Source organism: Plectropomus leopardus, chromosome 2, assembly GCF_008729295.1.
Source record: "Plectropomus leopardus isolate mb chromosome 2, YSFRI_Pleo_2.0, whole genome shotgun sequence".
NCBI lineage: Eukaryota > Metazoa > Chordata > Actinopteri > Perciformes > Serranidae > Plectropomus > Plectropomus leopardus.
The window spans coordinates 710,133-735,714 of NC_056464.1; the positions used below are offsets into that span (position 1 = coordinate 710,133).

A 25,582-nucleotide genomic window follows, 5' to 3' on the forward strand; every position below is an offset into this window, starting at 1 on the left:
AAAGGAGGAGGGGGAGGGGGGACGATCACGACAGTACCCCCCCCGAACAAAGATTTACCAGTGGCAGAGCAGGTGAGTAAATTGTGTGCATACTCAATCGAGGTCAGCTGTGAACATCAGGTTTTGGGGTTGCGGAACACAGACGCACCGTAGCGCAGCCTCCGGACTCTGATTGCCTCTCTCCGTCTAGCCGTTGGATTTAGGGTGATAGCCAGATGTGAGACTGCTGGTGGCCCCCAGAACTTGGCAGAATGCTTTCCAAACTTGAGATGTGAACTGGGGACCCCGATCAGAAACTATATCGACAGTTTCGACAAGGCCACAAAATGTACAGCCTTGGAAAAGCGATCAACGATCGTCAAAATGGCGGTATTACCTCTTGAGGGGGGTAGACCAGTCACAAAGTCAACAGCGATGTGTGACCACGGGCGTCCCAGTACTTGGAGTGGTTGGTGGAGACTAGCAGGGGGGACGGTTGGAAGATTTCCCTTGGGAGCAGGTTGTGCATGCTGAGACAAACTCTTTGGTGTCCTGGGCCATGGTTGGCCACCAGAAATGTCGTTGGAAGTGAGTCAAAGTCCTAGAAACCCTGGGATGATCATGCCCCCAATGGAGCACCTAGGAACGGATTGAGTCAGGGACAAAGAGACACTAAGGAGGCCCCCCACCTGAATCTGGTTGTGTTAGTTGTGCATTTCTCACCACAGACTAAATGGGGAACTCACCATCTGCCAATACACAGGAGGCAGGAACAATGGTGTCAGGTGTGGCTCCTCTCTCACTGTCAGTCTGGAAGCTCTGGGACAGTGCGTCGGGCTTGACGTTCTTCCTTCCAGGTCGATAGGTAAGGGTGAAGTTGAACCGCTCAAAGAATAAGGCCCACTGGGCCTGGCGAGAATTCAACCTCTTAGTGGTTTGGATGTACGCCAGGTTCTTATGGTCGGTCCTGACCATGATGGGTCTCTGTGCTCCCTCCAACCAGTGTCCCCATTCCTCCAAAGCCAGCTTGACTGCCAACAGCTCCAAGTTACCGACACAATTCCTCTCTGCGGGGGACAATTTTCGAGAAAAAAATGCACAAGGGTGCAATTTTTCTTCACCTGAGGATCTCTGAGATAGGACAGCCCCAACACCGATATCTGAGGCATCCACCTCGACGATGAACTGGCGAGTTGGGTCAGGCTGGATGAGGACAGGAGCAGAGGAGAACCGCTTCTTGAGTTCTTTTAACGCTGAATCAGCCTCGGTCGTACAAACGAGCAGAGAGGTGAGACGAGTGAGAGAAGCCACAACCATACTGTAATTTCTGACAAACCTCCTGTAGAAATTAACAAATCCCAGAAAACGTTGTAGCTGTTTCCAAGTGGTGGGTACCTCTCACTCCATAACTGCCTGTATCTTAGCTGGATCCATCTTCACCTACCTGCTTTCTACAATGTAGCCAAGGAAGGAGATGAAAGAGGTGCGAAAGTCACACTTTTCAGCCTTGACAGACAGTTTATGCTCCTGTAACATCTGCAGCACCTGTCTGTACATGTACATGTACCACATGTTCTGAAAGGTTACGGGAAAAGATCAGAATATCGTCGAGGTACACAAAGACCGACTGTTTAAGAAGTCCCAGAGGACGTCATGTACCAGCGCCTGAAAGACTGCCGGGGCGTTGGTGAGCCCAAAGGGCATGACCAAGTACTTGAAATGTCCCAGTGGTGTGTTGAAAGCAGTCTTCCACTCATCCCCTTCCTTTATCCGAACAACTAAAAGCAGTAAAAGCAAAGCCCTGAAGCAGCAATTTCTTTCCTCCTGGGAGAGCCAGGTCCTACCTAATTGCATGGGCTCCACAGTCACATTGCTGCTGGTCAAGGGTGAAGCAGAGACAAGTAATTCAACAGAGTATGACTGAACTGAACTGGGAACTCAAGGAGGGGCGACAGCGACAACTGGAGGCCAGTGGAGGGATTGTTTGGCCCTCTCTCTTCTTCGTTCTCTGAGTGGCTAACTTGAATGGCTAATGCTATCAGTTTGAATAGGGACCCAGTCTCTCCACACCCCACCAGAACCATCCTTAACCGTTTCGTTGAGCCCTCGAAAAAATATGCACTGTAGTGCTTTGTCGTCCCACCCTACTTCAGTAGCTAATGTACGGAACATGATGGAAAACGCCACACTATTAGCACTCTGGCTAATGCTAAGGAGTTTATGGCTGGAGTCTTTACCACTAATGGAATGGTCAAAAACAGATTTCATCTCAGCCAAAAATTATGAGAAGGTGGCATGAGTTGTTACAGGGCTGTTCCAGAAAGCTGTTCCCCAAGCTCAGGTTCTACCAGTTAACGACCCTAAAACATAAGTAATTTTCGACTGGTCACTGGCATAGGTTAGCGGTTGTAGCTAAAAAACCAAAGAACGCTGTAACAAAAAGGAACTGCAATCACCCATGTTAACGCTTAATCTTTCGGGGGCTGGAACGAATGGTTCTCAAGAAGAGGAGAGAGAGCAGACTGGGTCGGAACCGTCATTTCCGGCGGAGGGGCAGCCGGTGTGGCCGGGGTGGTTCTTCACACTGGAATGCTGGGTGGTGAGTTCATGCAAAGAATCCATTCTACTTTGAAGCGCTTGAGCATGTTTTCCCAGGAGCACACCCTGACTGGAAACTGTGTGTCTCAAAGCATTAATCTGGGCATTAGTGTCTGTGTCAGCTGAGTCCGAGTTGGCCAGAGTATTCTGTGAGGGGTTGGACATGTGGGGCCCAAGCACTGACACAAGACACAGGCAAGAATTACGGTGAATCAGTAGTGCAATTTATTTACAGTAATGTTAGAGCACGGTGGGGGGAGGTGAGTGAAGTTAGACCATCCTTCGATGGTGACGTGAGGGGGAATGCTCCATGTCATCTCCACGTGAAACAAACGGACCAGTTCAGCCAAGGTGAAAATCCCTTCTGTGAGGACTTGAGTGCTCGGATGAGTGTGGGAGGGAGTGAGCGGGCAGGCAGGCAGCGGAGCTAGTGGGCAGGCAGGCAGGTGGGCAAGCAGGCGGGCAAGCAGGCAGGCAGGCACACAGACGACTGAACACCACAACTGCTGGAGCAGGAAGCAAGGAGCTGTGGTGACTCTTAGACAAAAGGGGAAAACACAAGGGAGTAAGCTGCACAGGCAAAAAAACAAACGCTTGGAGACAACAAAATACTAAGAGGACATGAGGAACATCTTCCACTTGGCAGTAGTAATACTCTGGCGACAAGTAGGTCTGAAGCCACAGCTTAAGTACACCACTAGCTCATCAGGAGATTGCCTTCACCTGGCCCAGCCTATGGGAGAACAAACCACACACACCACACACACACACACACACACACACACACACACACACACACACACACACAGGTTAGGGCACAGAAGGGTATGCAGACAGGGAGAAACACACAAAGGAGGTGGGGGAGGGGGGCTGCACAGCAGCCGATCATTATCATTATCATTATTAATATGATCATTATTGTTATTATGAATATTGATAATAATAATAAACTTTATTACAGACTCATTGGTCCAGATAAGAGCAAGACAATACATACAAAAGATATAAAAGACACATAGAAGTACCATACACAACATATTCACAATGCAATAAGATCACTTCAAAAAAAAAAAAAAAAAAAAAAAAAAAGTAAAAAGTCAATGATCTCAGAAGAGACTACTATACCAAAACAACATATCCCCAATACAATATGTACAGATCACTTAAAAAACAATAAAAAAGGCAGTGACCACAGAGGAGACTACTATACCAATGGTTCCATATCCTGGACGTATAGCGTGTAGTGCTCAATGTGATGCTTGTCAAAGCCATGATTATACAATTCTCTGAGTTGTTCAGCCGACCTATAAATTTATACATCAAATTTCTCAACGAGGCTTGCAGTGTATTAAGACCTGCAGACACGAACATCTCGCTGGCGCTACACCAACATGGTCTCCTCAACAGAATTCTCAAAGCATCATTGTAAGCTACCTGAATTTTACGCAGGCTTGCTTTGATATTGCTATTCTTCTTATTATTGTTTATTATTATTATTATTATTACTATTACAACTCTTCTATGGTATTAATGTTTTTTTTTTCATAATCTTCCTCACCTCCTCCTTTTTCTTGGTCCTTTTCTTTTAATACTCTACTATCTACTGAAATGAGCGGGGTTAGGACCCAAATGCAGTACACCGGTGCTCAGGAACAGTTGGTAATAACTTTTATTTTCACCACAACAAACAAGGTATGAAGCAGATTGAATGAATACTGAGTAAAGTTCGTTCTTCGGGCGGAAAGCCCACACACAGTCTCTGAGGCTCAGACGAGGAGAAGAGACGAAGCTTACTACAGCCGTTGTCGGCGAGGAGGAAGCTCCGTAGTCCGACAAGCCAGCAGTTCGTGCGGAGGTGCTGACGGGGAGAGAGCAGAGGAATGGTCGGAGGCAGGCGAGGGGGTCGTGGCCAGCTGAGCAGTCCGCGAAGGCAGAAGCACCGATGGGGAACAGGCAGGAGGATTGTCGAGGCCAGGCAGAGAAGTCGTTACCAGCAGAGCAGTCCGATTTCAGAAAACACCGAGGCAGAGCATGTGGTCAGGGGCAGAAGGCAGGTGAGTTTACTGGGAGGCAGACGAGGAGAGTAGGTCGGGGACAGGCAGAGTCGGCTTCGGGAGATCAGGCAGAAGACCGCTGGAAAGTCTTGCATGACGCTGTAGAACAATCTGGCAGTGAGTGAGAGTGCTGGAGAGGCTTATATGCAGAGCTGATTGTAATGAGCTGCAGCTGTAAGGTGGGTGAGCAGAGTTGGCTGATGAGTGGGCGTGGCTTGCAGGTAGAGTGCAGCAGAGTGACAGGAGGGGAATGAGAGACAGGGGCTGTGACAATCTACTATCTACTATTCTACTATCATTCTTACTCTGCTTCTCCTTATTGTTGACATTATTTTTTTTTGTCTTACCCTATTAGAGGTACAGTCAATTACTCATTTATTTATTAATTTTCATGTTTTTACCTCTCACCTCCCCTTTTTTCAGTTCACAATGAAGGGTCCTTTTTTCTGTTTTTTTTCTTCCTAAGACTTATTATTCTTATTAATTATTTATTTTTACGTTATCATTGTGAGTGACAACAAGATTTATTTTTCCTACTTTTCTATTTTTCCATTTTAGTGCATACTCTTATTTTTTATTTATTTATTTTTCCCCTTCTTTTGTGTAGCCTCTCCTTCCAAAATTAATGGCTGATATTATTGTTATTTTTTTTATTTTTTTAATCCCCCTTTTCGCTCTTTTTTTGCACTCTTTTGGAAAAATTGTTTCTCTTTGTTGCTGCTGGTGTTTACTCTTTATTATTATTGTCATATACTATTATTATTATTATTATTATTATTATTATTATTATTATCGTCATCATCATCATCATCATCATCATCATCATTACTACTATTACTATTATTATTATAACAACTGTCATAGTAAGGGAAGTTTATTTATTTATTTATTTATTTATTGGTTGTATCCTGCATTTGGGATCGATTTTGGGGCCGGGGTTTTGGTCTGGAGGGTTTGGCGGCAGCTATCATTTGGGTATTGGCTCGCTGGTGGCATGGCGGTGCCCTATGCTGGGTTCGGCCTGGGCATGGTGGTCTTGACCCTCTCTCTCCCCCTTAGAGGGCAAATCATTGTCTATCCTAATAAACAGAGGTGGGGCAAAGTCACTTCCGGTGTTGGACAGACCCCCTACCAGAGGGCTGGGAGTCTTCAACCCATGAGAGGACATGCAACAACAAGAAAACAGAAACAGAAACAGAAACAGAACAGAAACAGCTTTAATAACCTGACCTATAGTCTGGGTGGTGTATTGTGCATTATTTTATTGCAGTTACGATAAAATGTCCAAATGCTGATGCAGATCAACCTCTAACTTTACCTATAATTTGAAAAACACATAACTAGCCTACAATAAACTTCTGCTGTTAATTAACTCTTCGCATTTGTAAAAGGTACTTCAAAATGAAATCCATACAAACTCTGCACTATGCCTTAACTAAGAAAAGCAGCTTCATTAGGTGTGTGGGTATTAAGAAAACTCTAGGTTTAAAAGTGTTTGAATTAACGAGCAGCATTTTTGTTGTTAAGTAGAGCTTTTTCAACATTATTATTGTTTTCTATGTTTTCCACTGCTGCTTTTAATGGAAGACTCCTGTTTGGTCTTATTTTTGTAGTGCTGGTTAAGTAATCTGGTAACAAAATACCTGCCAATGCTCCTGATTTACGCTGGAGTCTCCCTATTTTTAACCCTTTCTCCTGACCTACTCACAACTGGTCTGCTAATCTCCCGATTTCATGATGATATGACTCATGGGTGTTTCACAGTTTCTGTGTTACGTCCAGACTGTAAGACATGCGCACAATCTCCATGGGGGACTGGGGGTCACGTCCCCCCAAATATAGAAAAGAGAGAAATTTGACCTTGCCAATGATCGTACATATTGATACAGCTTCAAGTTTGTGTGTTCAGTTACAATCGGTCAGGTAGAGGCAGCTCTCTGTCGACTAAGCGTAGTGGCGTTATGTACCACAGAGGAAAAAAAGGGAGAAGATAACTGAGCTAAAACAGTCAGTTGATGGTACTGAACTGTGCCGCTGTGAACTGAGAAGATTATCATGATGCTGAAGGTCAAAATGCACAAACGCAGAGAGCGCACACTGTCTGTGGCACAGTCAGCTGGTGTTTCAGCCTAAGTGCCTTAGTTTGACTTCACCCATTCTCTAAGTGGGAATGTTGGGGGGCTGTTGGCAGAGGATGAGCTCACAGCAGCAGCAGCAGAAACACTAGAACCAGGGTACTCAATCATGGGTACAGGGTATTCAATCATTTCATGAGTTGAAAAAAAATTACTCATCATTTTATCATTACCCAGGGCTACACAGTATATTGGCACTTCGTAAATTCCAGTTCCAATGGGGTCAACTATGAGCGGAAAGAGCAGAAAGGAGCAGTGTAGAGGAGCTCTAAAATATTAATTTTAATAATAATAAGAGGAGTTTAATACTCCAAACAAGTGCATCAGAATTGACGGGCCCGTTCCGGCACTTCACAGAATTTGGATTGGGACCTTATTCTGATCCTGAGACCGAACCTTGCAAAATGAAAAAGGCTAAGGCTAACAAGCTTATCTGAAATGGATGTGTGAAGAGTTGGCAATACAGTAACAGAATGGAAAAAATGGACACTTTTTTTTTTTTTACTTTTTGAACTCATGATGCATTTTCTTTTGGAGAGGGACAAGCTACAATGAAGTGACCTGTTACATGGCAAAAGAAACATTTGCAGCTTTAAATTTCCAGCATAGAATCACAACAGAAAAAAATTTGTTGAAAACATGAAAAGACCTGTGAACTGTGTTAAACTGTATTGTCGAGTTGGGCCGTTAAACTGTTTTTCTCCATGTCATTGTCCAGGATTTTTTGGGGCAGGCCTGAAATCACGGCCTGATGAGGCACCGGGGCCATCCTTAACATATGCCTTGTCCTACAGTATAAAACTAACATTAGAGTGCAGAGCATCAGTGTCTATCGCATCCCACCCCCACCCCCTGTTGAGTGTGCACTACATAAGCTATCTCTGTCTTTCAGTCTAAAATACATTGTACATTTCTGTGCTTGGACCAGTCCTTTTTACTTTATATATGTTTCCCCTAGGCAACATAATTAGAATGATTAATTCTAACATAATTAGAAACCACTCTGTTATTATGCTGATGATACACAACTGTGTCTATCTATGAAACCAAATGAAACCGATCAGTTATCTAGACTTTAAACATGTCTTAAGGACATAAAAGGCTGGTCGAGCCGTAATTTCTTGATGTTAAATTCAGACAAAACTGAAGTTATTGTTCTTGGACCCCAAACACCTCAGAAACTCCTTTTCTAAGGATGTAATTTCTCTAGATGGCATTACCTTGGCATCTAGCACAACTGCAAGGAATCTCAGAGTTTTAATTGATCAAGATCTATCTTTTGCCTCCCATATAAAACAAACTTCTAGGACTGCTTTCTTTCACTTGCGCAACATCGCAAAAATAAGACATATCCTGTTCTAAACAGATTCTGAAAAAAATTAGTACATGCATTTGTTACTACTAGGCTGGATTACTGGAACTTCCTATTATTCGGTTGCCCCAGCAAATCGTTCCTTACCAACCTTCAAGATCACTCCGTTTGAAAACGCAGGGTTACTTGTGGTTCCCAAAGTCTCCAAAAGGAGGATGGGAACCAGAGCCTTCAGCTACCATGCTCCTCTTTTATGGAACCATCTTCCAGTTTCGGTCAGGGAGGCAGACATTGTTTCCACTTTTAAGGGTAGACTTAATACCTTCCTTTGATAAAGTTTATAATTAGGGCTGGCTCAGGTTGCCCGACCAGCCCATAGTTAGGCTGACATAGGTTTAACCTGCTGGGAACTATCTAGAAGGGTCAGAGAGCAGTGGGGACTAACACTGCTCTCTGACCTTTATATTTAACCCACACTAGTTGATTAGTGGCCCTAGTTTCGTTAGTGTGTATATTCCTGGAGCACAAGTTTCTTGTGCTCAGTTGAAATCCCCGCCCATGTGACGGGGAGGAGGGGGGGGTGGCAGAGCTTTTGCCACGATCCGGCGGGGTGGTTTTGAGTCCGTTCAGACCTGCCACTCTGGCTCTGTTTTCCTTAGAGAGTTAAGCCCTTCCTCTTTGATAAAGCTTATAATTAGGGCTGGCTCAGGTCGCCTGGACCAGCCCCTAGCTAGGCTGACATAGGTTAATCTGCCAGGGGACTTTCTATGACACACTGAGCTCCTTTTTCCTTCTCTTGCTCCCTCCATCTGAAAATGGTCATATCTGTTTACTGCATTATGCTAACTCCGTTGCCTCTCTGGAGCATTGCTGCTGCCTTGTTTCTCTCTTGATCTTGGCTGCGCCTGATTGCAGTAATAGCTGTGCTGGTGCTGTGACCCTGCCTTTGGTCGTGCTCGTGCTGTGGCTGCATTGATACGGTACGCCGTGATCGTGGTCTTGGTTTTGCCATTGCTGTGGTCCTGTCTGAAATTATGCCTGTGTTGTGTGTCCTGGTTGCACAGATGCCGTGATCATGCTTGACACAACCATCTACTGCCATTATTTTGAGCCACGCCTCCACTATCAATATACGCATGGGACTCATGGGACCCACAATATTATCATAGAGTGCATTTAGTAATTTTACACCTATTGTTATTGTAATATGACATGCGTCTGTTTCGATTATTGCTGTGCATCTCTCCCCCTCTCTTTCCTTCTCTCTTTCTCTTTCCTTTTTGTCATAATTGTTATTCAATTGTTATTTACGGCATCTATTGCACATCTTTCCATCCTGGAAGAGCGACTCCTCATCATCCTCTGCCGCCCCTCTGAGGTTTCTTCCTTTTTTTTTTTGCCCTGTTACAGGGGTTCTTTTTCTGGAGTTTTTCCTTAGGTGATGTGAGGGTCTAAGGGCAGAGGGATGTCATATGCTGTAAAGCACCAAAATGGCTAGAGTGGGCCCAGCATATATTTATAGCTTATTGTGGGTGTCCCCCCAATATACTGTACTATATGATACTGCATAGCCTGACCATGCAAGATCTTTGGTATGGTCCTTAAATAGATGACAGGATCTTCAGCAGGATTAAATATAACCACAGCACCTGTTTCTGTTGTGGGACTCAAGCAAACATGAAGGATGGTGAAATCAACCTGACACCCAGATGGGTGTCAGGTTGACACAGTGGGGGCAGCATCAGCAAGCAGAGCAGAGCTAAATTTACACTGTCTGCAAGGCTGAGCCTGGAATTTCACTGCATTATTATTAGACTGTTATTTGTGAGACTCAGCTCTTATCTCTCTCTCCCCGTTAAGCCAGTAACTTAACTTTTAAACATCAGCATCATTAAAGGCTTGGAATCATGTACGTATGTACGTGTGCTATGGAATGTGGCACTTGACAGCAGTACCCCACTATTTTGTGGTTACTTCTTAGTGACATGTCAGACATGATAGAATCGTTTGATTTAGTCATGGATGCTATAAAATATCATTTATACTAAAAAACTTCGTCTTTAAATACATTTCTGATTGGTTCCTACTGAACCTTTCCTACTGCTTTTTTATAACTTTATGAAGTGCATAATTTATTCCCAGGCAGACCTGGGGTCTTGGGGTGAGAGCCTCACTGACAGATCTCACAGCTGGCCTTAAACCTTACGGGAAGGGGGTTAATGAACCCTTCTTGGTTGTGGCTTTTCCCAGGTAGTCTGAGTGGACCTACACAATGTCCATAGTGAAAGCGTCAGGACTGAGTGATAACTACCTAGCCAAAGATTTGTCTCTCTCAAACTTAGGAATCTGGAATCAAAATCTCTGTAAATTTAGGGCTGAGGAACAGCCTGTTCTGTCATTCTATGCAATTGAGGCACTGATGAACATCAGTGAAAGTAATGTTTAATCAGCAGCCGTAAACAGGATCCATGTACTGTTTTATTTAAATTTCAGATTAGCTGACTGGCTTTAATTGTCTGACTTTGCGAACCTTTGTTAGTATTGCTCAGTGCAGACAACTACATAGCATTCAAAAATAAATATGATGACACCTGAAAGTGACAGAATAACAAATAGGGATGATGACAACATTAGATCGTGAAGAATTAGAATGTGTCCAAGTAACTCTTACATTAGAAGGTAGTGAACATGGAGGTTTGATTTTTTTTTCCATCTATGCCCAGCCTTTCTACTGTCTTTTCGATGGTGAATCAACCAAAATAAAAAGCAGACTAGAAAAAATCCGATATGAAATTTTTACATGATCTAAAAAATATATACATACACATATATATCACAATTTTTAGATTTTTTTTTCTTTTTTATAAAGTTAAAAAAAAATGGATTCACTTGGTTGTGTTTTGTCTCTGGCCTGGAGGAGTTGATTTCCTTTCTGCTGACTGCATGTATGCTGAATGATATGTTTGATGCCCATTCTATTTGCTTCATTTGTTCAGATGCTCAGACTTGTGATGACCTGAGGTTGTGATCTATGGAAAAAAAATAACTATTGTTCAGCTGATGATGTAAAGCGGTTGCAGGTGATCATCATTCTCAGCTGTCCATGGATTGGATGATGAAAAAATTAAGGCAGTCTCTGTTTGTATATATGTAGAAATGTTCTGATGCTGCCATTATACCTGATGAATGTGTGGTACACAAAAAAAAAACAACTTTTTTTTTCACTCAATAAATATGTCAGCAGTACGCAGGACAATGTACAGGAGTTTCTCTCTTTGTCTTTCGATTGCTCCCTCCTCCCATGAACTTGTCACACCTGCAGCTATACAGAGATTTTCTCCAGCATTTTCAAAAGTTAATGGTTCAAAACTATGAACAGAACCAGAAATTAGTGGGACGCAGTCGAAGTGGTTCTTATAAATTACAGCCAACACTTAGTTGAACAAAGCACCACTAGGTGGCAGCAGTTCCCTCTTTTAAACCAGATTATAATAAGACATAGGAGACCCAAATTTTGTGATGTAACAAAGTCATAAAGAACAAAGTGTATGTTTGAAAGTGATTAGGTGTCAAAAGGGACAAAAACAGCTGGTGAAACTGAAATGGGAAGCTGAGGCATGCAAGTGATAGTAATCAAGTTTTTAGGCCTGACAGCAGAGGGATGGTGAATAGTGTGTTTCTTTTGTCTGTTTCTTCTTGTCATAGAGATAAGGAAAAAGGGCATAACATTTACAGATGTGGTTGGGGAACTAGTCTTTGTGGGTGTATGACAGTGATTGCATTAATTACAGGGGTTAACAGGAAGACCACAGGGTATTAAGTTGTATAACTTTGGGTCGAGTGAAGAGTCAGTTCAGTGTTCATTTGTGACAAATGCAGCAGTCTGATCAAATAAGACAAACCAGTTTTTTGTTTGAAGCTTTCATTCATCATTTTTACCAGTGCTGTCTCTCTGTGCTATATGCCACTCCAAATCCTGAAATTCTCAAATAAATTGTATGGAGAAAGTCATATAGCTGATAAGTGACCACTTTCTTAAAGGTCTTGGCTAAAACCCCTGGATCAAAAGTGAGCTCTTCAAGGAGAGGGTTAACTACAGCTACTTTAGGACTGTGGTTGCCTGTTATTAAAGACATGTTGATCATGTCTGATAAAGTGTTAGTTAAGGGAAAAACTTTATTTTAAATTACCTAGTTTGGATGGGGTCTAAGAGACAAGTTGAAGGTTTAGATGTAAACATTGTTGTCATTAGTTAATGAGGGCCAATGGAAGAAAAGCTTTTTAAATATTTATCAGGTCTTACAGCTGTATTTGAGGTTCATGTTCATGGTTCAGTTGGCTCTGGCATTGCATCCAAAGGGATTTTTGCAGGTCAAATGAACTATTCCTTTAAATTTTTTGCAACATTCATTTTGATTTGCAGGTTTGTGTGTTACACCTCAGAGCTGAGTGTCTTTGTTTCATTATCTTTTTTTTAAGAGTCAAGTGTCACTCGCAGTGAGACTGCAGCACTATAAATAAGATAATCAGTTCAGGAGTGCCTTTGGTACACTTTGGTATAGTTAAAGGATGGTAGAGAACATTGAGACATGGGTTATGTATGACTGAAGCCTATTAAGTCTAATAATGAGATAAATATAATACTGAGGCTATTATTACCAATTTCCACGTGAATATTAACATCCCCTACAGTAATACATAACTTCATCTGATTTAAGCACTGAACTTGATTAAAAAAACAAAATTCAGGATACACTATAAAAATAGAATTAGCTGTAAGGTTTCCCATGTTGGTTGTGAAAGACCATAGAACAAGGCATTCAAATTAATTGTAATTTGGAGTAGGTTTTGGATTGCATAATAGGCTCCAGGAATGTGTCTCTTCAAGGACACAGCCAGGTTTCAGTCAGACAAAATAAATGAATTTCATTTTCTGATATTAAATTATTTTCTAACACAGCTTCAGATGAGATGAGGACAGCTTCATCCTAATCAAACCAGGTTTTCCCTAGAAAGTTTGACAATTTTCTACAAAACCTACATCGTTTGATGGACCGCACCTAGACAGTCAGCGGCTGAATGATGACATACAGATGAGCATGTCATCACTGGTCAAGTTTGGCAGGAATCTGACATTATCTTTGCATTTGCACAATTTAGATGGTGTGATCGGGTGTCATTACCGCCAACTTGGAAAACAATCTTAAATGCACTTATCCTAAACAAGCAGTTGGACAACATGACAAGAAAGATGGACAACAAGACAACTCCCCCAAAGTGTAACTTTTCAGTCTGAATCATCCCCTGGTGTCCAATTTAAGTGTAGTGGGGGTAAGTTGTTAGACACTTTGGAAATTAGACAAAAAGCTTTACTGCAGCACATCAGAACAGGGTGTGTTCTGTAAAGAAGACAGAGCATTTTTTATGTACTACAACCCTTAATGTTTTGCTTATAATTGACAGGAGATGCTGATCTGCTCCAACCAAACCCCACCCCCTGTCCCACCTGGTTTTGCATTATGTCAGTATATAAAACCTGACTCACCAATGTTTTTGTTATTTATTCTGTTTTACACAGGGACCGGATTGATCCTTTTGCCTTTAAGTTCCAGTTCAAGAATGTGGAATACTCCTCTGGCCGCAACAAGACCTACCTGTGCTACCTTGTGGATAAACCTGATGGGCTACTGAGAGGCTACCTGGAGGATGAGCATATGGGGCCCCATGCTGAGGAGGCATTCTTCATACAGTGTCTGCCCGACTATGAGCCTGCATACAAATACACAGTCACCTGGTACATACCTCTGTATAACTGTCAGATGGTATGTGGTTTAGAGAATGTGGCAAATTAAGAGACAATTCTTTTTTAAATGTTTGGACAAAATTGGCTTTTTTTCATGCTTATTTTAAATATTTTGACACTAGCATTCATACAGATGCTCTTAAATGCACAAATGAACTGAATTTGTATTTTGGAGCTCTAGTCAAATATTATATTACACCATAAACTGACAAATGTGAAATTTTAACAATTCATGACTATAAAGTACACACAATATGTATTCATGATTATATACTGTGCATCCATACATGCAAATAATATAGCTGTCATGAATTTGGTGTAGTACATACAGGACTATCAATTGCAATTCAGAGCTAAACAAACTGGGGAACAATTACAACTATATATGAACATTATTTCTTTGTATAGAATTTAAGTGATTAATAGTTCTATGTTAACATACAAGAAACTTAATCATCAAACTTATGCAAAAGCAATAGAGTATTGCCTCATTCATCTCGTTTTATGTGATAAGCTGGAAGCAATATATTTCTGTTTAAACAGTGATCAGTTAGGGATTCAAGCTGTTGGATATTGCTGTGGCCCTCTGCTGGCTGTTGGATGCCACTGCACACACTTAACTGCGGCAATAAAAAACGATTGTGAGGTGACCTCTAAAAGTTGAATATACATTTAAAAAATAAAAAATAAAAAACACTATCAGTTAGGCTGAAAGTAAATATTCCTCAAGTATACTGGAGTGTGAAATGTTGTAAACATTGTTATATACTGACTCAGTGTCTCTCTTTGAATACCATGCATATTGTGCATTAAATTATTTTCTTGTCGGTAAATTCCTCTTGTGGTTAAAACTCTGTTGTCCTGTTGCCTGTTATGAGATGACTGTGATGTCACTTGTGTCAGTGTCACAGTCCTTTAGAGCCACACACTCTCATATACAAAAATGTAAACAACCTATATCTATACATTACATGAATCTTAGGGTATCTTATTAATGTACTGATACAATGATGGTCAAAAATGTTTGATATTGTTTCTTCATTCTGCCATCTTCCTTTTAGGTATGTGTCTTCCAGTCCATGCTGTGCTTGTGCAGCAAAGATAGCTGAAGTGTTGAAGGCCAGGAAAACCCTCAAGCTGAGTATCTTTGCTGCTCGGCTCTTTGAGTGGGAGGAAACGGAGATCCAGGCTGGATTGAAGGCCCTTCATGCCGGTGGCTGTAAACTGAGGGTGATGAAGCCCCTGGACTTCTCCTACACCTGGGACACGTTTGTGGAGAACGAGGATGAACCTCTGAACCTGTGGGAGGACTGCAAAGAGAACTATGAGTATTACCAGGAGAAGCTGGCTGAAATTCTACAGTGAGCACAGTAAGTGTTAAAGAAATCATCTGCTGCTTGCTGGCCCTCTGCCTCAATAGTGACGGTAGAGATAGAGACAGGCAACATGGGGAGAGAAGGATAGGGAGAGAGAGAAGGAGTAAGAGAAAGAGAGAGAGATAGGGAGAGGGAGAGAGGGAGAAGTATAACATGCAACAAAGGTGCATGCCAGAATTAAACTATGGACTTAATGATTATCTTGTTTTCATCATGGCCACTAGGCATCCCACATTTAACTTTTTCAGCATAATTTGTTAATTTTTTTTTGTTATTTACATTCCTACTTTGAACCCTTTGAAACCTGAGCAAATTGGTTTGATCTCTTTAAAACAACACGAAAATCTGCAAATAAAGAAAACTAAACAAGTAAAGTAAACAAATAAAAACAAGAACAAGAAAAAAGTCCTGAAAATTAAAAAAAAAATCCTTTTTTTAATGTTACATGATTCATAAATACATAATCAATCTAACTATAAATATTTTTTTTTGTATTTTTTGATAAAATAAATAATTTTCAGGTCATTTTCTTCTCACCTTTTACTAATTTCTTGCAATTTGTGGGACATTTCTTGCCAAGTTGCTCATTGCCTTTCTCTTTATTATCATTGCCCGTGTTTTCTGAAGAAATCAAACCAGTTTGCTCAGGTTTCAAAGTGTCAAATGGCTTTTAAAAAGCATCTGATCACAGCACAAGAAAACTGATGTCTTAAGTCTGTGACCTAATGTCATCTCACTGTGTTTGATGTGAAGTGATGAATAAATATTTTAGGTCTGGGTTTTAAAAAAAAAAGAAAAGAGATTCTTCCATTGGTTACCCCCTGACATAAGTATAAGTATATTAATAAAAATTGTAAAACCAGAAAAAAAATTCCAGTGTTTCATATATATTCTTGAAATGCCTGTTTTTAAAAGATAGATTTTTTCCACAATTTGGTGTCTGTAATTATTCTATTAGATTTGTGGCGCCAGTTCTCTTTGTGCAGCTCTGCACCAGCGGGACAATATTTATTTGATTCAATTGTTGAGTTATCATGCAAAACTGCAATTGGCTCAGCTGTTCGAGAGTGATTAGAGTGTTTATTTTTTGTCACACCTTTTGATTTATATTCCACCTTGCCCAGTCCGTTTGCAGTTTGTAGCACAAACACAAATCAAAATAGCAGGAGCTTGGGGACACTCACACCGTCTGTGCCCCTAACACCTATCACTTTGTTATGCCTGTTCAATGAGAACGGGGCCCCTAGAGACTGAGATTGTGGACATAAGGACACAAAATGTAAAGGGCATTTCTGTGTGGGCTCAAAACATAAAGTAAGCGCCTTCCAAATGTTTCTTTCATCGACGGAAAACTGGTCAGGCTTGCCTGACACACTGCATCCAAAGAGCTACTGGGCATGAGCTCTGTATCAAGAAGAGAACGGTGGAATCTTTCAGAGCTCTATAGTTGTGAATGTAGAGAGAGAAGGTAGAAGGTAGAAAGTAGATTGATTGGTCATTTTTTAAACCAAGTTAAAAAACGAAATTACTTTTGTCCTTGATCCTGCTACATCTTTGGAGTTGTAGGATGATGGATTAAAATCAGCAGCTACTGTGAAAATTCCATCCAGTTCCTTGGGCATGTTGCTGCTGGTGGCATCATTCAGTTCCTGCAATGCATTTTTTGAATTTGCATCAGAGCCCCACAAGGTCAGTCCATCCAGTGCAACAGCTTGACCCGGGACATTATGGGTTTAACCATGTCTCTGTGAAGATTTGCGCAGATCAGTCTCTGATCTCCCGTTACTAATTGCATCTCATCCACTCTCCTGCAACCGTACATTAACCAGGAGAAGGCCTGGTAGAGAAGAAGCTCTCGGTCCAAGTTGGGTCAGCCTCGCCCTGATGCTGGCTGTCTTCCCTCTCTTTGTCCGGCATTTTTGGTTTCGTTTCTTCCATCTGATCAGACTTGCCGCACAGCACATGCCACCAGTGGGGATCCTCTTGCAATATGCTGTGCTTAGTCCAAATCCCACACAACTTTTCCTGATGTTGATAAGTGCTTCTCTATTGTAGAAAAGCCATGCTAAGCAGAAGGAAGTGTCGAAAAAAGTTGTAGCACAAGAATTCCTTTACAACAGATATCAGTGTCAACAGATGCTGAGCTGGAGTGTCCATTGTCTCCAATAACTCCACCTACAAGTATAGAGAATGGAAAAGTGGCTGGCACTGATGGTTTCCCAGTGGATTTTTAAATTTGGTTCACATTAAAACAAAATGTAGTTGATGTCCTCAGTGTGGGAAGGGGAGTTTGAACTCTAAGCTTTGGGAAAGCTATACTCTCTGCTGCCCAGAAAAGGACATCTGTGTGAAATCAGGAATTGAAGACTACTGAGTCTGTTTTGCATGCCAGGCGTTGGGAAATTTTGGGAGAGGCAGTCAAGTATTTCCCTCTTGACCATATGGGATTTCAAATTTATAAAGAGTGACCACAGGTAACATAAAGAAACACAGGTAACATGTGTCATACTTCCTGTGAGTAAAATGCAATCATATTTCCACAAGTTTTTATTTTTATTTTGAAAAACAAAGGTAGTCATGTGTCCTCCAGGCTGAAAAATTTGCCCTCCATTAAATGATTAAAGAAAAGTAAAATCAAACACTGATTGAAGAAATGCATTCAAATGTAATAAACCATAAGATCAAATCATGAGTTATTCATTTGATCTTGAGGGCTACATTAATCACATATTGTCAAATTGTGTGCAGAACTGATATAGTGTATACAGTATTGCTGTCTATTCGAGACTGATTAGGGACCCCAATTCAGAATATTTCAATACAACATTTTGATAAATGGCAATGTTCTTTTTTTTCCTCACCCAAATTTAGTGAAAGCGTTATTTAGCCCCCTTTCTGAAAAAACAGCATGATATGGTTGGTGCCAGGGGATGCTGCAGGTTCTCTTGTTTAATACGATACCCATGTCTTCACTGTAGCTTTAAAATTGAATTACATCATCACTCTACCTCACTCACCTTCAGCTGCTCCTTCACTTTTTTGGACACATGAATAGCTGCAGCTTGATTCTGTTTGAAGCCTACATGACATGACCCCTACAGGCTGCACCCACAACCAGTACAGAAAAACCCACTGCACCATGGTTATTTGAAATCATGCAGCTGGCAGTCACTACTCTGTCACTACTCTTGTCACAGTTAGACCTTCTTTTTGTTGCAGCATTCTGATTTGGCTAACCAGGCTACAGTTCGCTTTATATCTTATCAATACCGGCACGTGTTCTGCGCGTCTCTGACCCACTCTGTCAGATGGGCCACACCATTTAACAATATCCTGCTTGGGGTGGGAGTATTAGATGACACGCTGAAATATGTTCCAATGATGCAAATGCATATTGTTGTAATGTTTTAGTACAAAAGTGGGACTCAGATACAGAGAAAAGCACCAAACAACAATCACAGTTTTTCAAATTCAAATCTTTACTGAAGAAAGTATGGGTCATACACTTATAGGCAGTCAGCAAGGCCAGAAAAGTCCATTCAGGGAAATCACAAAAAGTACCAAAGTACAAAGAAAAGGCTGGAAAGCATGAGCACTCTGGGGCGACAATGACAATCTGGCAACTGAATGGAGGAAACACCGGGTTTTAAATACACAAGGGCTGATTACCAACTGCAAACGTGAGTGAAACAAGACACAGGTGAAACACATGAAGCTATCAAAAAAGCCAGGAAAATTAGAAAGTAAAAGTAGCACTAATCACATTCAGAACACCCATCCATCCATCCATCCATCCATTGCCTACCGCTTATCCGGGGTCGCGTCGAGGGGGCAGCAGCCTCAGCAGGGAAGCCCAGACTTCCCTCTCCCCAGCCACTTCGTCCAGCTCTGGGAGACTCCAGCGTGTCACCACCAGGGAGGTGTCTGGGAGGCATCCTAATTAGATGCCTGAGCCACCTCATCCAGCTCTTCACAACACAGAGGAACAGCAACTCTACTCCGAGCTCCTCCCGGATGACCAAGCTTCTCACCATATCTCTAAGGGAGAGGCCAGCTACCGTACAGAGGAAGCTCATTTCAGCCCCTTGTACCCGCAATCTTGTTCTTTTGGTCACTACCCAAAACTTGTGACCATAGGTGAGGGTAGGAACAAAGATCGACAGGTAAATCGAGAGCTCTGTCTTTTGGCTCAGCTCCCTCTTCACCACGACAGATCGGTGCAGAGTTCGCATTACTGCAGACGCCGCACCGATCTGCCTATCGATCTCCCGCTCCATCCTTCCCTCACTCGTGAACAAGACCCAGAGGTACTGAAACTCCTCAACTTGGGGCAGGATCTCCTCCCCGATCTGGAGAGAGAACTCCACCCTTTTTCCGGCTGAGAACCATGGCTTCGGATTTGGAGGTACTGATTCTCATCATGGCGGCTTCACACTCAGCTGGGAACCAATCCAGTGAGAGCTGAAGGTCACGGCCCGATGAAGCCAACAGGACCACATCATCTGCAAAAAGCAAGGACCAATCCTGAGGTCACCAAACCGGACCCCCTCAACGCCCTGGCTGTGCCCAGAAATTCTGTCCATAAAAGTTATGAACAGAATCAATGACAAAGGGCAACCCTGGTGGAGTCCAACCCTCACTGGAAACGAGTCCAACTTACTGCTGGCAATACGGACCAAGCTCTGGCACTGGTCGTACAGGGAATGGACGGCCTATATTAGGGGGTCTGATACCCCATACTCCCGGAGAACCCCCCACAGGACTCCCAGAGGGACACGGTTGAATGCCTTCTCCAAGTCCACAAAGCACATGTGGACTGGTTGGGCAATGTCCCATGCACCCTCAAGGACCCTGCCAAGGTTCCAGAGCTGATCCACAGTTCCACGACCAGGACGAACACCGCATTGCTCCTCCTGGATCCGCGGTTCGACTATCCGGCGGACCCTCCTCTCCAGTATCCCCGAATAGAACTTACCAGGGAGGCTGAGGAGAGTGATCCCCTCTATAGTTGGAACACACCCTCTGGTCCCCCTTCTTAAAAAGAGGGATAACCACCCCGGTCTGCCAGTTCAGAGGCACTGCCCCTGATGTCCATGCAATGCTGAAGAGACGTGTCAACCATGACAGCCCCACAACATCCAGGGTCCTAAGGATATCATCCACCCCCGGGGCCCTGCCACTGAGGAGCTTTTGGACCACCTCGGCAACCTCAGCCCCAGATATAGGAGAGCCCACTCCCGAGTCCCCAGGCCCTGCTTCCTCACCGGAAGGTGTGTCGGTGGGATTGAAGAGGTCTTCAAAGTATTCCTTTCACCGATCCACAAAGGCCCGATAGGTCTCCTTCTTCAGCTTGACGGCATCCCAACGGGTTTGGTGGACACCGACGACAGGCACGGACCACCTTATGGCCACAGCACCAATCGGCTGCCTCAACAACAGAGGCATGGAACGTGGCCCACTTGGACTCAATGTTCCCTGCCTCCCCCGTGGCATGGTCAAAGCTCTCCCCCAGGTGGGAGTTGAAGCTCCCTCTGATGGGAGACTCTGCCAGACGTTCCCAGCAGACGCTGCGCACACAACGCGTTTGGGTCTGCCAGGTCTGACCGGCGTCCTCCCCACCATCGGTTGAGAGCTCCGCCCCTCTTTTTACCCGAGTGTCCAAGACATGCGGGTGCAAGTCCGACAACACGACTATAAAGTTGATTAGCACAGAACTGTGGCCTAGGATGTCCTGGTGCCAAGTGCACACATGGACACCCTTATGCTTGCACATGGTGTTTGTTATGGACAATCTGTGGTGAGCACAGAAAACCAAAAACAAAACACCACTTGGGTTCAGATCAGGGGGGCCATTACTCCTGATCACGCCCATCCAGGTCTCACTGTTGCTGCCAACATGAGCGTTGAAGTCCCCCAGCAGAACGAGGGAATCCCCAGAAGGAGCACTCTCCAGCACCCCCTCTAAGGACTCCAAAAAGGGTGGATACTCTGAGCTGCTGTTTGGACCACAGTCACAAACAACAGCCAGGATCTGTCCCCCCCCCACCCCAACGGCAGGCCTGCTGTTGTGTCGGAACTTTTGTGAAAGGCTCTGGCACAAAAAAAACCCAAAACAATGGACCCGTTCGCACACCTTGATCAAATGTACTATCTTCCTGGCAGATGTATCCGAGGTTTTTGTTGATTATTTGGATATACAGTATAGGTTATTGGCACTTCAGTGGTCTAATTTATTTCTCTAGACCAAGTGGAGGTTTTTGGCAGGGTGGAATATAAATACTTGTGGAATGTGTGTAGTTTTCTTCCCTGATTTCCAGAGCCAATGTCAACAAAATCTAATGACATTTTGTTTTTTCTAATGCTGAAAGAAAAATGGTACTTTATTTACATCCTTTATGGACAGGCCAAAGTGGCATCTTAGCGGTGGTATCTTAGCAGAAAACAAAGAGAGATAATTATTAAATCATATTCAAGACTTGAGTAAAAGCATGTATAATACTGAAGTGTCAGTATGACTCAAAAATGATGGGCATGCTCACTTTTTGAAATGGTTTATTGAATGTGTTCTTTTCCCTTCTAATGATAATTATGAAAGGTGTATGTACATAATGTGTTTTTTAAGAACTCAAAGCTCTCTCTTTCTCTCTCACAGGAATCCAGCTTGGATGTGTTCGCCCTCAGTCATCATCATTACTTTACAGATCATTCATGTTGATATTATTCTTGTATCATAGTGCATATGAATCTGTGAGAGTAGTTTAGCTGTGTGTGTATATGTTTGTTTGTGTGTGTGTGTATGTGTGCGTGTGTGTGTGTGTGTGTGTGTGTGTGTGTGTGTGTTGCCTTTGCTTTAGTGTGTTTATGGATGCTGCAATCACACTTTTTTGTGCCACAGTGAAAGACCCTCTCCACAACATCTGACAGCCATCCCCACATCTGGTTTCCTGTGTGTGAAAGACAACTGGGCCTGATGTACACTTTGAGAAAGTAATGGGATTAAAATAGCTGTTACACCTCTAGTCCTCTGCTCACCACTCTCTGTACATTGTGACAGTTAAATAAAACAAATGGACACATACTTGTTTACATGACCTGTGTGGGAGGACTTCACTGACATCTTCGCTAAAAGAAAAACACTGTAATTTCCATGGATTTCAGTCCATACTCCCAAATAGCTTTGAATTTAGTCGAACTACTGGAATCCAACTAACAAACATGGAATTTGGGGATTTGGGCATCTGGGGCTTTGAGAACGAAGCCAGCCTTTTATATTAAAGAGAAGGGAAGTGTCACCATAATTGTAAAATTTTCACTCTTTTACCAAGAGGCTCTTTTTTAAACATACATATGTAATATTTTCAGGCAAACAGCCAACATGTGTCTGCTATTAACAATTACTTAGAGTTTCTCAAAGGAAGAAACAGTTTCAGTCAGTGTGTACATAAACCCACCCACTGCTTCAACCACACCCTTGATCTTGTTCTGGCGTATGGCATCAAAATTAAAGAGTTAATAGTCTTCCCTGTGCATACAGCTTAGATCAAATTATTTAATAACTTTCGATTTTTTATTACTCGATTACACACCACTCAGCAAGAGTTACTATAGTAGATGTCTGTCCAATAGTGCAGTAGCTAAATTTAAGGAATAGATTCCTTCTGCATTGAACTCATTATCATGTCTCAATGTGACTGAGAATGCTTTTACTAATTGAAGTCACTCTCAAATTGATTGTCTTGTTGTTTTTTTGGGGGGGTAGTTAGACGATGTGAGGGTCTAAGGGCAGAGGGATGTGGTATGCTGTAAAGCCCACGGACGCTAATCGTGTTTTCTGATAATGGGCTTTGAAAATAAAATAGAAAATAGATAATTGAAAATTGAAAATTGGAATTGATGGTGCTACTGGCTCACTGCAAGATTGCTGTCATAATATTCTGAGAGGAGTACATGAGACAGTTGATGCATGAAAAAATCAGGTCCCTTTGGCTCCTCCTGGTGCTGTTATTGGGATTTGTAGAAATCCACCACAGAGCTCAACCAATCAGAGCCAGGGGGAGGCTCTACTCAGTGTCAATCAATGCTTACGCACACACTGCGCAGCCCCCCTCCCTTGCGCATTCTCAGCCAAGCTCATTACCATCAGTTCGCAGCCTCGGGAGAAGAATTACTAAACAATGGCCAAAAAACAACCACCAAAAAGGAAAAAAATGTTTATTCCTCTGCTGACAGCAGTATACACGGTGAAAACAGAGTTACAGAAGCAGACCAAAGATGAAAAACAAGCTAAAAGTTAAGAATTCAACCGAGCCTGAGATAAAACGATTGTACACACTGGAGCTGCACTGTAACACTAAAGGCTGTATGTTCTGTTACTGTGATGTTGCTGTGGAGCTAATGTTAGCTTTTCTCCACTGCTAAGGCTGTGAAGGGATGGTTTCTTCAAGAAGAGAGACACCGGTTGATGCTTAAATCAGGACACCTTTAATATGAGTACTCGGGTCAGTACAGAAACAAAGAATCATGCAAGTTGCTGTCTGACAAAGGAACAGCTCTGAAACCCGGGTATATATATGCTTCCAACGTGTTACTTAAGTGGTACCCATTAATTATCCATACTTCAGTATCAGGACCCCAAAGACACTTCTCTGAAATGTTGTGGCAGACGTTAGGCGCCCCTCTCCAAGAGGGGTACATGATGTGATCTTTACTTCCCTCACGACTGTTACCATATGCCTAGCAGGATCTGCAAGGCCACTAACCTAATTATAAGTAGGTAAAAGGTAACATGAGGTAAATGTTCGCGCAAGGTTGATACAGAGATATAAAAAATTGTAAAAGATAACAAAAGATACATAATCCTAAAAATACATACTAACAGTTCTCTTGCTTTGCTGGGCTCTGAGGACGAGGGATCTACTGTTTTATCCTGAGTCAACGCGATAAGATAATGATTAGCATATTGTAATTCAGTGTTCCAAAAAATACTTTTAAAAACCAACTGAGAATGACTATAAAGCTGATAATCATTGCACAATGCATAACATCGTTTTGCAAGATCGTCTGGATTAGTGTTTTTAAGATGTATATATCCTATGACATCAGATAACTCTCTTTTCTGCCTTGCTAAATCGTTTTGACTAGGTAAAAATTCAACAGGCTCAACCACATAGGTTAAATCATTCAGGACACATAATCCACATCGTCCCTTAAAGAAGGGCGGTAACTGATTCCAAACATTAGTTCCACAACACCAATAAGCAGCCAGTTTCATAATCTCCTAAAAAATCAACGACTATACGGCACTGTCTTTATCTGTTTCTCTGTATGCCTCATGTAATGCTCCTCATAGTGATAGAAGTACTGCTACCTATTTTATTTCCAGAACTACAACTACTACTACAGCTAACGCTCATGCTACGAATACTACTAGTCCTATTTCTCCTGTACTCTCTGGTCAACTGCTACCTCTGTCTACTTTAAGCTACAGACACCATTTTAATGTCAAAATGTAATGCTCTTCAAAGACATTTATGTCTCTCATTTTAATTTCTACATTTTATGCCTAAAATATTAAACACTGATTATTTTAATCTTTTCAGTTGACATCAACTTCTTCCTATGACACTCTGGCAGTTCAATTGTTAGCTTCTTCACTTTAAAGCAGTTCAGCTTTTATTTCTGCCAGTTTTCCAGATATTTCTGTCAATTTGTAATACATCTCTGCATTTTCAGCAATAAAATTATGCATTTTCAAACATGCTCTCAAACTGATTTCAGCTATTAGCATCCACACGCATGTTCTGCAGGAAATGCATTTTCTAGTATTTTATGAACTTCTTGACCATTTTCCAAATTAACAGTGATGTTAGAATAAATCATGCCTGCCTTTGGTTGTGCTCGTGCTGTTGCTGTACTGATACTGTGCCCCTCGCTCGCCCTGATTGTGGTCTGGTCCTGGTTGAGCTGATGCTGTGATCTTGCCTTTGGACACCTCCCTTTCAACATATGCATGAGACTGTTATCATCTCCCTCAACATCATCATAGAGTGCAATTAATAATTTCACACCTACCATTATTGTAATATGACATGCATCTGTTTCTATTATTGCTGTGCCTCTCCCCCCCTCTCTCTTTCTCTTTCCTTTTTTGCCATGATTGTATTTCATTTGCTATTTACGACATCTATTGCTCGTCTGTCCGTCCTGGAAGAGGGATCCCTCATCATCCTCTGCTTCTCTTCCTGAGGGCAGAGGGATGTCGTACACTGTAAAGCCCTCTGAGGCAAACCATGTTTTGTGATAATGGGCTCTATAAATAAAACTGA

General features: G+C 42.4%; 1 protein-coding gene across 1 annotated transcript in view; it reads left to right on the top strand.

Annotated features, from left to right (window-relative positions):
- The window catches only part of apobec2a (apolipoprotein B mRNA editing enzyme, catalytic polypeptide-like 2a), a 29,447-nt gene extending 7,102 nt beyond the window's left edge, over window positions 1-22,345 (top strand). Inside the window, exons 2-4 of the mRNA XM_042497977.1 lie at window positions 13,657-13,872; window positions 14,943-15,251; window positions 21,910-22,345. Coding sequence (XP_042353911.1) covers window positions 13,657-13,872; window positions 14,943-15,246 — 520 coding nt within the window. The 3' untranslated portion in view covers window positions 15,247-15,251; window positions 21,910-22,345. The remainder of the gene's footprint in view (window positions 1-13,656; window positions 13,873-14,942; window positions 15,252-21,909) is intronic.
- Window positions 22,346-25,582: the final 3,237 nt, after the last annotated feature.